This window comes from Dothidotthia symphoricarpi (assembly GCF_010015815.1).
Source record: "Dothidotthia symphoricarpi CBS 119687 unplaced genomic scaffold P153scaffold_25, whole genome shotgun sequence".
Taxonomy (NCBI): domain Eukaryota; kingdom Fungi; phylum Ascomycota; class Dothideomycetes; order Pleosporales; family Dothidotthiaceae; genus Dothidotthia; species Dothidotthia symphoricarpi.
The window spans coordinates 641216-653906 of record NW_022985032.1 but is presented as its reverse complement, the minus strand read 5'-3'; the positions used below and the strand labels follow the sequence as shown (position 1 = coordinate 653906).

Below are 12691 nucleotides of genomic sequence, written 5' to 3'. Positions count from 1 at the left end.
CATCATCGGACGAGCAGCTAATTTACTTATGTTTACCTCGTCATCCATTGATTCTTGATTCCACGTTCGACAATCGAAGTATCTACTTGCGCACGCCTACGTTACAAGCACCGGAATGTTTCCACACCAGCCCCTATACCAATCACTGTCATGTAGAGCTTCACAACATTTCTCGAGCTGGGAATTAGTCTGTGTGCATGTCCTTCTTTGGCGTAAACGGGACTTCTGCCTACTGGGCTAAAGATCTACATTGCCCTGAGAAAATGGGCTGGCGTGTTACTGGTTATGTAACGCAGTCTCCGGCATGTCAAGTAGTGCCTTCGGAACCTCTACACACAAGAGAAGGTTGATCGATACAGTACTACTGTGTGCCACAGCCCACCGACGTCAGACTCTCAGAATCTGGCACGACCAACAAAACGCTTGGCAGTGCACCAAGGCATTCTTGCCTTGAAGTTTTCTGATCCAACTTTGAGGCATCGCCAAACAATTCGCCAATCTCTACAAGAAAATACGGATCCTGCGAATCAAGATTGGATGGCTAGTAATGTGATCTTGGCCCAAGCTACAAGTGTAGAACAACTCTCCTAGCTGTGGCTGTGTTTAGGTGTTATTTTGAATTTGAACTCAACTTGGAACGTTCATAAATACCGCCTAAGTACCATCATTCAAAGCTCTTTTGGATATTCTCCGGACACCAACGACCTATTGTTTGTTTCTCACCACACGTATTCTCTGTAGAGCTAAAACATACAATCGAGCAATGGGATCACACAAAATGGAAGATACCAAGCTTAGTACTCCCTCTACGACCATCATCTCCGGCAACCCTCCAGTATGCTACGACTCCGACCCCTCCAGCCAACCACTCCGCTACAACAAAAGTCTCAACTCCCGCATCCTCAACCCCTCCTCCAACAGCGAACTCGAGGTCTCCGCCCGGCGCACCAGCATCCCACATTGCAACGATACTGAATTTCTTATTGTCAGACCAAGAAGAGAAGACAAAATACCCAATGAACGAGCGCTGGTAAGATTGGATGGCTAGAAACTTTCACTCGAACCATAAGTTTGACAGTTATGGCACCTGGGATAAGTGGAACGTACGGGGTGTAGGGATACGTACTCGGGGCAATGCAAATGGATATCAGAAAAGACCTGAGCGGAGGAAGAGGTGAATATTGAGGAGATGATATAACGAGTGCTTGATTGCTATCAGCCTGTATCATGAACGGGAAGAGTTTCGGGTGACAAGAGGTAGGAGTCTACTCAGGGATTGTCTCTATACCCCACTTGGATGTTTCACAAATGTCATAGGAAGACTCGCCGATTTGACACCATCTCGATGGTATAGGTCACAACTCGCCTCTCAGCCTTTTCAGTACGGATCTGAAGAATCCGCATATTTCAGAACAACAGTACATTATGCAAGCCGCTCAAAAAGTAACTCAAGAGAAACTCTGAAGTCTCATTGCCATCTGGTTATGAGAAAGCTTTTGTTCATTTCCGGACAGCTGGGATCCGTATAATGACACTCGGTATTTCGCACATTCTCAAGGCTGACACGAAAAACTGCAACATCTATATATCCCATGATCTCATCATTCGAACCTAAAGATGTCTTCTCTCTGTCAGCCTTCACATTGTCCGAGGTATCCCTCCTGCCTCCGTAAAATTACTGGCTATGACCGTTGGCTCTACTACAACTTGTCCAATCGTCCTGACGCGATTCTGGTTACTGTTGTCACACACCAAATTTAATATTCAAACAAGAAGTAACATACTCTCGCCTGCAGTTCTCAACATTAATCACGTCCATCTTAACTTATACAACAACCCCCTTTTCGTCTTGACCGTCGTGTTATATCTTCATGAGAGGTGAAAGACTCGTGCTGCAGTTGTGGAGAACACTAGCCCTATACTCCCGGAATCGAACCTTGCACTCTTGAGGAAGCACGCCAGATACACTCGCAAGGACTGTGGGCAGTAGTAGTCCGTAGAGAGTCATTATAGCTTACAGTTACGACATTCAGCCAGCATGTCCCAATGTGATAGTCATACCAAAAACTGCATCTCGCTTGCATCGGATATTGTATCTCTCCACACCAAATAAGCGCAACAAGAAGCTTCTAGCTTGCAAGCTAAGTGTCGAAAACTACAGCGACGAAGATAATACCAATCACCCGGGTCCTACCACACGTTGGAATGTCACTGAGCTGGAATTTGAAGATTTGATCGACATGCTTAGTGCCAATGTCGCAAGCGAAGATCAAGCTCGAGCTAGATGGCGATCCTACCTTGGCCAGGAAACGAAGCAATAGGCTATCTGGCATAGAATCAATCTGTGACATATGCACACAGTTGCATCGTTAGCGCTTGATGAAGCAGCAACTAGCCAGACCATGCGAAGCCATCTTGAAATATTGTTCTCTTGGCCAACATAACCAAGACACCAAAGAATTGAGCCCGGGCGTGTTCATTTCGAGAGTTATAGTATCTCTGATCGCTGGATTTACCAATATATCGAAAGCCCTGTTCGGCTGAAAAAAGGCTGGCTGAACGCATTGTCGTCAGACATTCTGAGCGCGTTAACGCCTTGAATTGATCTAGTGTTGGCCGCGTACGATGCGCTCTTCAGTTAGAACATGCCAAACTATCTGCATGTCATGTTCAACGGTAAGGACATCGTTCTTGACTTGGAGTAGGTCATGCTTCCTGGTAGGAGCTCTGTATATCATTCTGAACTCATGCAATGTACCGCTAATGTACAAGATAGAGTGCGTTACCATGCTACACTGTTGGAAGAATGAAGCATCGACTCACATGTTCATGGGATCTTCAACCAGATGAAGAGATAGGGAATCTTGACCTCACTTACGGCAGTCAGATGAGTGAGCAGGCGATATATGGTCTCATTCCGTCATGGCCCTACGTTATAGAATATTGCAAACCCTTCAAGTGTAGGATTGGGCAGACTACCTATCAAATGGCCGCCACCGAAATCCTCAGCGTACGGTGCTTCCCCGCTCCGACGTGTTTCTTATTCCTTTCGCCAACAAAGGGGTCCGTCTAGGCGTAAAATACTGACCCTACTTCCGGTGTATGTATGAGCTGTACTAGCAGAATCCTCTATGTGAAGATTACAAAGACGAGGCTTGCAGTCGGAACTAGTATGCAACTGAACGCAGTGATCCAAGCCAAGCTTGTTGTGTATGATAACGACCACGGTGCTGGGAACATTGACGCGGGGGAGGAGTAGATACAGCTGCCCACCACATTGGGCCTACGATAATCCAAATTCCTACACTAGCTTAGCAGTCCCAAATACCAATGTATTGGTTTCATAGTAAGAAACAATAACACGACACGTCTATTCCGGGGAGCTTGTCCAAGTTCCTGACTACCCTGCAAACCAGACAATCGGAGAAGCAAGTCCCGACGTACAATCTCCCAGGCCCAGAAAAACAACAACAAGAGATTCACCCTAAACCCACCCGACCCAAGAAAGAAAAACCCCACAGAAAGACATAATCTCCCAAGCCTCGTCCACAGTCTTTCATCCATCAGCCTCAAACCCGCCAGTCTGGGACACGCTAGGCGCAGTACGCGTCCAATGAACTTAAAGAACACGCCCACGTCGCACACGTCACGCAATTCTCAGATATACAAACCTAGTCCCACATGTACATACGTATACAGGGAAAGCGGCAAGTTCCTTGAGAAAAAGTTTGGTAAGCTACTGCAAGGACCGAGTAGCAGTAGCAAGAGGCTAGTCTAGCAGCACGCCAAAAACAACGGCACATGTGATGAAACAGGCCATTGCGAACCGAGAGAGCACATTACTCTACCTCCAGCAATGCGGGATATAGGCTCATAACGAAGTGCCCGATGAACACATCTAATGTATTGAGATAAATAACGCCGAATGGAAACTCACAGCACATTGGACCTCCAGCGGCACACGAAGCTGAAGTTCTGGTTCCAGTTGGCCCTGGATGCGGTAAGCGCACCCGACTACAACTTTACCAGAAAGCCCGCACGCCACGCTTTCCGCTATATAGCCGTAGCTCTGCTCTAGCGAAGCCACAAGCTACTCGCACCTATAGCTCAAGGCACACTGCTCCTAGCGTTCTCCCACTTGGTACCTGGTTGCATTCGCGTTTTGCAGGGGTGTGTGGGTAGTCAGCTGGAGTAAGCAAGTAGTCACCTCTGCAACATACACCACGCCGCCATAGGTAGGTAGCATCTGCGTTGTTTCGAAAGGTCCGCCCATAGCACAGCATAGCATAGCATACTGTACCTACCTGTACTCTACAGATGCGACATCTATTTCCGAACCCCCCATCACCCACACATGCCCCGAACACTTCCCCCAATCCGCCCCAAAACTCAAATGCTACACCACGCTACACCACGCCATGCGCCCACCTCCGCTCGCTCGCTCACATTGCAAATTCTCCGCCTAACTCCAAACCACCCACGCCAAGCACTCCCCCATCTAGACCCGCGCAACGGGTCGCACTCGTATATCTCCCCTGCTAACCACAGCGCGGAGCAAGCACCGCGCCTATACCTACTCGGGTGCGTACGTCTAGCGACTATGCGGCGAGGCTCCGTCTTCGCATCGTCTCCGCCTTGGCTGGGTCGGGGCCGGGGAGTCGGTGTTACTGTTCCGAGGATGGAGGGAGGTGCGGAGGCTAGGCTTTTTGGGGTGGTGCGCGGCAGTGTGAGGAGAGGGGAAAGGTATGGGGGGTGTTGGGAGTGTTTTGTTTGCGTTTGGGGTTGATGGTGGAGGGCTGTGTTGCTGGGGTTGGATGTGATGTTTGGGTTGGAGGTGTTGGTTGGGTGTAGGGTGTTGCGATCTGTGGATCTGGGTAGAGGTAGGCTGGAGAGGCGCGGTGGGTGTGAAGTGTGTTCATAATGAATTGCGGGAGTTGGCTGCTATGAGATTCACGAGGCAGACGATTCTTGATAGGGCATAACGGATGGGGTATGCAATGGGGTTGGTATTCTCTCCATTCTTCACATTACGACTAGCCACATTAAAAATATATACAACGTGAATTCATGTCATGATCGCAGCACAAAAAGTAAACATCTAGCTCTTAGGAATTGCCTCTTGGGACTGCAGCTCAAACGAGAGGCTCTCGGGTTTCCAGAACCGCTTGTCGCCCTTGAGAGCGCGGATGAACCACGGCTGGGCGCCGGGAGAATCAGAGCGGACTAAGACAGATATGTTAGTTTCGTTCATCGATAGGCATAAAGGTAGGAGTGAAAACTTACAGCTCCAGTACTCCTTGTTTTCATAATCAGGAGGAAGCCAACGGCCGCCGGAGATGGCGCCGAGAACCCATGTAGATGTGTTGATGATGGCGTAGCACATGATACCGGCGACAAGGCCGTACGCGATGGAGTATGAGAACGGCATGAACATGACGGTTACGAAGGCGGGGATGGCGTCGCCGGGGTAGTTCCAGTTGATGGCTGTGATACCACGCATCATCATGCAGCCCACGAGAACTAGGGCACCGCCAGTGGCCCAAGGGGGGATGGAAGCGAAGACGGGCGCGAAGAAGAGGGAGATGAAGAAGCAGATGCCAGTGGTCATTGCAGTGAGACCGGTGCGACCGCCTTCTTGGATACCGGCGCCAGACTCGACGAACGCGGTGACGGGCGAGGATCCAAATAGCGAGCCAATCGAGATGGCAACCGCATCAGCACAGTAGGCAATGGTGCTGCGTGGGAAGTCGCCTGTGTCTGGGTCGACGACACCGGAGAAGCGAGCCATGGAGTATAGAGTACCAGTAGCATCGAGAAGATCGACGTACAACATAGTGAAGACGGCGAGCACGAACTGGCCAATATTCCCGTCGACGGTAGAGAGGTTCCAGTCTTGGACGGCGAGAACGTTCTTGATTGGATGGAAGGCGACTACATTCTTGAAGAACTCAAAACGGTTGTCTCCAAGTGTAGTGCGGGGGAAGTAAGTGACGTGGGTGTCGCGAGGCCAGGAGAAGATGGACACTAGAGCAATTCCTACAATCATGGAGCCACGGATCTTGTAGGTCATGAGTATGGAGGTGAAAACCCCACCGATGAGGAATCCGAGCCACATCGTGGGAGAGGTCGCCTTGTGAGAGACACATGACCCAGTGTCTGGGTCAAGGTACTCCACGGGGCAACCTCCAAGCTCAAGGGGAGTGGCTTTGGATCCGGTGATGGCACCGATACCCGCAGAGTACGAGAGACCGATCAAGGTGAGGAAGAGACCAATGCCAGCACCACAGGCTATCTTGATGGAGGCAGGGATGATACGGGCGAGCCACTGGCGGATGCCGAAGAGGGAGAGAGCGACAAAGATGAAACCTTCGACGAATACTGCCATCATAGCGAGGCGGAAGTTGATCGGACCAGTTCCGTGATATCCAACAATCTGGTAGGCGAGGTAGGCATTCAGACCCATAGCAGGGGCGACAGCAACGGGGAGGTTGGCAAGGAGGCCCATGAGAAAGGACCCGATGGCAGAGATGGCGGCGGTAGCAGTTACGAGATCACGGTTGACCTCGATAAGACAAAGAGAATATGCCTCGTTTGTGCTGCAGGTAGGGTCGACAGGGTCGTCGCAGACACAAGTGGCTCCGGAGTCAGTGAGCACAGAGGCCTGGGCGTGTTCAGTCAGTGGCTATCACAGTGTCAGATCTGGATGTACTCACATTCACAGCGATGATGTATGCCATGGTGAAGAAGGTCGTCAGACCTGCACGCATCTCGGTGGTAAACCTGGCACCTCGAATTTCATTGGGCTGTGACTGTTAGCATTGCTCGTCGAGGAAGACTTGCTTCGCCTACGTGACCAGATCCCTCGAGATGGAAGTATCGCCCAACGGGAGATTGGGAAACGATATCATTGAGGCGAGCCCTCCAACGCTCAGAGAAACCCATGACTGCAAACGGAAAGTAGTAGAGGCAAGATTATACAGGTACAAGCATCAATCACTGAAGATAGCACGACTTCAAAGCCAACGATTTAAGCAGAGAGCGGCGATACTTAAGAAAACTAAACCATCCCGCTCGACTAACAAGACAAAGGATTTGCGAGTAATGTGGTAGCATCTCCTATTGCAGAGTTAACGCAAGTGACAGTTCTTTACGAGCTTCCACACACTATGTCACGCACATCCCTGCAGTCGAGGGCTAGGTCATGTAAGCGCAAGGATGGGTCGTTTCAGTAGCGCACGGCAAAGGTACCAGACCCTTATCGCTTCCATTAGCAGTGAGAATTCGGTCCCTCCTAGCCGACATGGCGCCACTCCAGGACGCGAGTGATTGCGGCGGATTAACCGCAATCGACGATCTTCTCCACGAGGCACAGGTCTTTCTTCATGATCTGCGAAGTCGTGGTCAACTTGAACGATTCGAGAGCCGCAGGCAACCGGTTCTACTGCACCCGTTGTACCTGCCGCATGTAGGTGTCGCCCTCTGTGAGACTCAGAACTCCCAAGACATACGAGAAAGTCAGCAATTGGAGGCTAATCTACCCCGTACTTGTTCGGAGATGATAAGTAGTATGCGTGATAGTCTGGGTAGGAGGAAATCCAGGTAGACGGATGAGCCGAATTGCAGACGCGCTGGCCCTCGACTAGAAAACAGCCCGTCGAGGTCGCCAATCAGGTACACAACGGCAGCTGTCCCTGCACGGATCGCGCATTGGTGGAAAACTTGCGCGTAGACTGCAGCGGAGATTAGCCAATGTGTATCGAGTAGATGCATGCATGTACAGTAGTTTGCCTTGGCTGGGCCGCGCAACAGAGAGTAAGCCATGACAGGAAGCAGCGCCAGAAGACGAGTGGAAGAACAAGCCACGGCCAGGATGGCGGCGAGTAATGCACGACTCTGCAGCAACGGAAAGATTGGGCGGGCAAATTCCCGCGTTGAATCTTCTTTTGGCGGGAAGGGCTGAGGTTCCGTGGTGTCGGGGCTGTTGACGAATGCGACATGGCCCTTTGTTCGAGACGCACCGTTGCCTGGATAATCAAGGACGTGCGTGGGTGAGTGAGAACGTGCCGTCGCGGCTGAAGATCACCCAAGAGAGCATACTCGGACGCTCCACCGGTTCGCTGACCCCTGTGCAAAGTGAGTGTGAATTATTGCTGCAGGCGTCTGTATGGCTGTGCGGCGAGTCCTGGGCGGGCTAGACGGGCTAAGCACGGGGGTCTCGGGTAAGACGATGCAGGGCCGTGCGACGCGAAGAGCGTGGGTCGGGCTCGTGAAGTGTCGCATTCGGCTCTACCAGAGCTAGATGGCCAATACAGAAAGTCGGTGCCTTGGGCTGTGATAAGGCCCGTGTTTCGCTGACCCATTCACAAGGGAGGGAGTGATGCAAACACGACGTTTTATATATTCAAAGTCCATGGCTCGGCCCACGTGTATACCATAATTCAATTGTTGCCGATCTCCACAATGTTTCCCACCTTCGAAATCCCCGCTCAGCATGCAGAGACCGTGGGAGCCCGCAAGCATAGGAAAGCAAAGGAGGAGGAGAGTGCGAGGCGGAATTCCTCGTCGACGACACAGTCTTCAGGGAGCTCCAACAGCGTAAGAGGCAGCGAAAGACAGCCCTCGACGTCGTCTTCCGCGTCGTCGGCCAAGCCTGCAGGCAGGAGTGGCTTTGGGTGGTTTTCCAAGAGAGAAAATAAAGGCGTCCAGGAGATCTCAGGGCCTACCACGCTCAAGAAGTCTCCCCCTCCGTCTTTGGCTGTTGCAGAGCAGCCATCAAATGCTCGCTCGCAGAGTCCACCCGCAACCTTGGCCAGGACGACCTCGCGAGACGTGCCAGCGCCCAACAAGACCACGAGCCAGAATGTACCGCCAGAAACAAACAGTGTCCACCAGCAACGCTTCCCGCCGCCCTTGAGGTCGCTGCCTTCGCTTCCATTTCCACTTCCGCCGTCTGGCACACCCCAGCTGCTGTCCCCTATGGTGTCCCCTGGGTTATCTCCTGGGCCACCTTCTCTTGGATCACGAGGTACGTGTTGTCCCTCACCTTCACCCTCATCTTCAGCCTTTGCATATGTTGCACAACGTGGCAGCCCACCCAGAGCACGGTCATGGCGCGAGTTTTCCCGGATCGGCGGGCGATCAGCGATCAGCGATTAGCGATCAACATCATCTTGGCTCTGCGACCTTGACCAAGCAGTCAGTGCTAACACAACATGCAGGAAGGATCGACGATCGCACACGCTCACAGCACTCCAACTTTACACATTCTTCCTACAGCCCCTCGACCTCCACCAGCTATAGCCCTTCGACCACGTCGTCCGATCGCACCACTTTCTCCAACAAGAGCGTCTTCTCCAACGCCGGACGCTATGATGACGTTATCTCCGAACAGGGCTCCTGGCATGACAAGCCCTCCCCGCCTGCGAGATCCGTCTCGCCCGGCGCTCCAAGGCCGCCGCCAGCTCGACCCAATGCCAATGCCCATGCCGACCCCCGCTATTCCAGCAATGTGATGCTCGAGCCCGTTGAGCGCGAGTCGCGATCGCGATCTGGGAGCAGCATGGCGGAGCGTGGTGCGAAACCCCCACAGGGACCCTTCGCTCGAGCTTTGGCAAAGATGGAGAGCGCGGGTCCTCGAATCATTTCCGCGCGCCTGAACGAAGAGTGGGAAGGCCTCGACGATGACGACGAGAGCCACCAGGAAATCGCCTTTGAGAAGCGTCTCTGGGCGTTGACAGCCTACCAGCGCCTGACTCAAAACAAGCATCTACAGTCCCCTGCACATGAAATACTGAGCGGCAGCCGTTTGGCTGACCAAAGGAGGATACTGCATCTCCATGGCTCGTTGGGTATGTACTCTCTGCTATGCTCATTGTCATCCCATGTACTAACGTTGGCACAGCCGATGGATGGATGCTTGCAACTCGCTACCCTGCGGCGACTGTCTACACTATGTCTTCGATGAAAACATTAAATCCTCCGACATCATACCCCGCCCCGCTAAACCACCACTCCCTCTACGTCCCTTCCATCTCCTCGACAATGCCCTTCCCGGATGGCTACTTTGATGCAATAGTCTCGCGCTCTGTATCAACATTCCTTCGCAACAACGAGTGGGCCCAGTCCTTCTTCGACTGCATGCGCGTTCTCAAGCCAGGAGGCCAAATCGAAATCCTCTCCGTAGACCCCCACATGAGCTGCGAAAGGCAAAAGCTATCCTCCTGGGTCGACGAGCACATCACCTGCAGACTAGAAGCCCACGGCATGAGCATGCAACCCTCAGACACAGTCCTCGACACAATGGAGATTGTCGGGCTAGAAAACATCCGCCGCGCCCGCGTCGCGCTCCCCGCACACACCGGCTCGCCAAAAGCCCTGAGCAACCCTGCCGCTTTCGCAGGATCACCCCCTTCATCCTCACCCCAAGATATGCTCGAGGCCAGCCGCATGATGGCCAACCTAGGCCGCCATTTCTACCAGGACCTGTACGGCAAGCTGGTGCGCGACTCACACGGCGAGGAGTGGTTCTGGGCGCACAAGGACATCAAAGAGGAGTGCGAACGGTACCAGACGAAAATGGTGCTCACAATCGCGTGTGCACAAAAACCAACGGCTCCAGCACCGGGCGAGAACTACATTTAGAATCTTTTCTTTTTTGTCTTTTCTAGCCGAATGCTTAAGCCTGATTTTTGGTGTTTTTTTATATCTAGCTCAGCGAATGCGAACGTGAATTCGCTTCCTGACATGTTACGCTACGTTACCCTACGTTTTTGATTGTATGTACCCCATAGATTTCCATTTGGGCCTTGTCCACTTCTTTTTTTTGTTGGTAGCATGGCTTCAGCTAGCACGCACGTACGCATGGACGACTTGGAATCAGGACAGATTCCGGGTCGATTCGGTTCAACATTCAATATCCAATATACCCACACACCTAACCTACAAAACCACATCATATTCTCCACATGCAAGCCCCAAAATAGCACTCACTCACCACCCAGCCAAATAAATCCCTCTTCCAAACTAATACTTTCGCGCAATACCATCATATCCACAGGTATGTGCGTAGGTAGCGCTCGATAGGGGGAGCAGGGGGACCCACAGCTTACGCAATACCATGTGTGTATGTTGTCTGTGTGTACGTACGTGTGCGTTGGGTGGTGGCGCCAAGCCACCACGTTTCCGCTAGGACCGCCTTCTCAACAAACACTACACTACACTCTCAGCCTCGTTTTTGGGGGCTGGGTATTAGGCTGGGAGCTAGGAACGAGGAATTAGGCTAGGTGGAAGGTAATGTAGCATGACGTGAGGGGACGTGATGGTATGCGCGGTGATGCGATGGCGATGTGACATGGCTTGTGAGCGTTGCGGGGGGTGTGGGGGGTCAGGTACGTGTGTGCGAGAGCCTTGGTTCTCAGTGTGGCTGTTGGAAGAACATGTTCGCGCTACAGTATGCGCATAGTTAGTAGCGCTGTGTGCGATCGATCAGCGACTAGGTATCTCGACGTGGAAATGCGTTTGCCTGCAAGGAAGAGAGATACGTGATGTGTCGGCGTGTTGCGGATTGCGTCTGCTTGCTGTTTCCTTCTTGTTGTCGGCGGGGTCCGAACGAGAATTGTTATCGGAGGTGAGGCTGGCGGGTGGCGTATTGTGTTTCGCGGTTGCTATCGTGGAGGCGGCGGGCTCCTGTGGTGGTTATCGCTGTTCGTGTGATGGGGTGTGCGTAGTTGTGGCCACATGCATGGGCTGGGTGTGTTGTGGATGTTGTGGCTGCTTCTGCGAATGTGTTTATCTGCTATTGCGGTAAGCATGGGTATACGGGAAGGGAGCTTAGAGTGATAGGTCGTTGGCGAGACGGGCAGTTAAAGACTATTGAGGGAGGTAGTGGCGTATGGGAATAGCTAGTTGTTTTAATGTAATGGGTTAGAACGGGAGGGGGATTTGCTGTTTGGAATTGCAAGAATTGACGGGAAGATACTATGGTAATCTGATTGGCTGTAGACTAGCTTTCAGGTGTAGAGGTGAATAGAGGTGAACAGGCATCCGTTGAGAAGCTGAGCTGGGTTGTAGATATGAAGGACAAGACTTGACAATATGCGCGCTTAGGGGAAGGAACAAATCTGGTATTTCCCACACACACATTTTGAAGCTCGTTCAAAGAGAACGACGTAGCGGTTTGTGTAGTTACGCCTCGTGTTAGTCTAGTCCTTGTGATCCTTTACTACTTTGGCCCAAAAACTTCACGTTGGAAAGTACTGAGTATCTCACAAAAAACATAAACTGTTGATACTATTGTCTACGCAAACCTACAAAACCGCTTCTCCATACCAAAAGGGCGCAATGAGTATTCTTCCAGCACAAGCAGATTGATGAATATATTGTTAGCATGGCTAAACAGCATCGGCTCATAGCTGAATTTGGCAAAGTATTTGGTATTTCCTAGGCAAAGAGAAGCAGCTGCTTACGCTCAACATCACGTACCCTGCAAGCGTAGTATGAGTATAAACACCATGTCTTCATAAAAGCCTTCAATATAGACCTTCGCGTACGGACATGAGCGATATAATAAATATTTTCAACCTCGGTCAAGGCCCCTGGCAATTCGGCGCAGCGCGAGCCGACAATCCTTCCGCCAGCCGCGCGATCGCCGCTCGATTTTATCCTTGCCCTTGCGAAAACACCGATTCGTGCA

The 12691-nt window shown here is 51.8% G+C and overlaps 4 protein-coding genes across 4 annotated transcripts; 2 read left to right on the top strand and 2 right to left on the bottom strand.

The window, feature by feature from the left end:
- Window positions 1–778: 778 nt before the first annotated feature.
- On the top strand, window positions 779–2321 carry P153DRAFT_391100 (uncharacterized protein; the record flags this gene model as incomplete). Its single annotated transcript, XM_033671002.1, has 2 exons — window positions 779–1030; window positions 2034–2321. 2 exons carry the CDS (start codon window positions 779–781, stop codon window positions 2319–2321), a joined length of 540 nt encoding a protein of 179 aa, XP_033518457.1.
- Window positions 2322–4987: 2666 nt separating this feature from the next.
- On the bottom strand, window positions 4988–7125 carry P153DRAFT_426882 (purine transporter). Its single transcript, XM_033672630.1, has 4 exons — window positions 6850–7125; window positions 6714–6803; window positions 5284–6661; window positions 4988–5223 (listed from the first exon to the last, which is right to left on the bottom strand). The coding sequence occupies exons 1-4, from the start codon at window positions 6940–6942 to the stop codon at window positions 5099–5101; spliced, it is 1686 nt and encodes a 561-aa protein (XP_033518456.1). The 5' UTR covers window positions 6943–7125; the 3' UTR covers window positions 4988–5098.
- Window positions 7126–7373: 248 nt separating this feature from the next.
- P153DRAFT_143641 (uncharacterized protein) lies at window positions 7374–7926 on the bottom strand. The gene has a single exon (XM_033662124.1). The coding sequence runs from the start codon at window positions 7819–7821 to the stop codon at window positions 7516–7518; it is 306 nt and encodes a 101-aa protein (XP_033518455.1). The 5' UTR covers window positions 7822–7926; the 3' UTR covers window positions 7374–7515.
- A 534-nt stretch (window positions 7927–8460) lies between these two features.
- On the top strand, window positions 8461–10641 carry P153DRAFT_391097 (uncharacterized protein; the record flags this gene model as incomplete). The annotated part of the gene is made up of 3 exons (XM_033671001.1): window positions 8461–9025; window positions 9219–9848; window positions 9902–10641. 3 exons carry the CDS (start codon window positions 8461–8463, stop codon window positions 10639–10641), a joined length of 1935 nt encoding a protein of 644 aa, XP_033518454.1.
- Window positions 10642–12691: the final 2050 nt, after the last annotated feature.

Bases quoted from the DNA above. Each gene is read 5' to 3' on its own strand.
- P153DRAFT_143641 (XM_033662124.1), bottom strand. From the start codon at position 7,821: ATGGCTTACTCTCTGTTGCGCGGCCCAGCCAAGGCAAACTACTGTACA.
- P153DRAFT_426882 (XM_033672630.1), bottom strand. From the start codon at position 6,942: ATGGGTTTCTCTGAGCGTTGGAGGGCTCGCCTCAATGATATCGTTTCC. The intron at 6,804-6,849 runs GTAGGCGAAGCA...TAACAGTCACAG, and splicing joins ATCTCGAGGGATCTGGTCAC to CCCAATGAAATTCGAGGTGC. The intron at 6,662-6,713 runs GTGAGTACATCC...GAACACGCCCAG, and splicing joins CATACATCATCGCTGTGAAT to GCCTCTGTGCTCACTGACTC.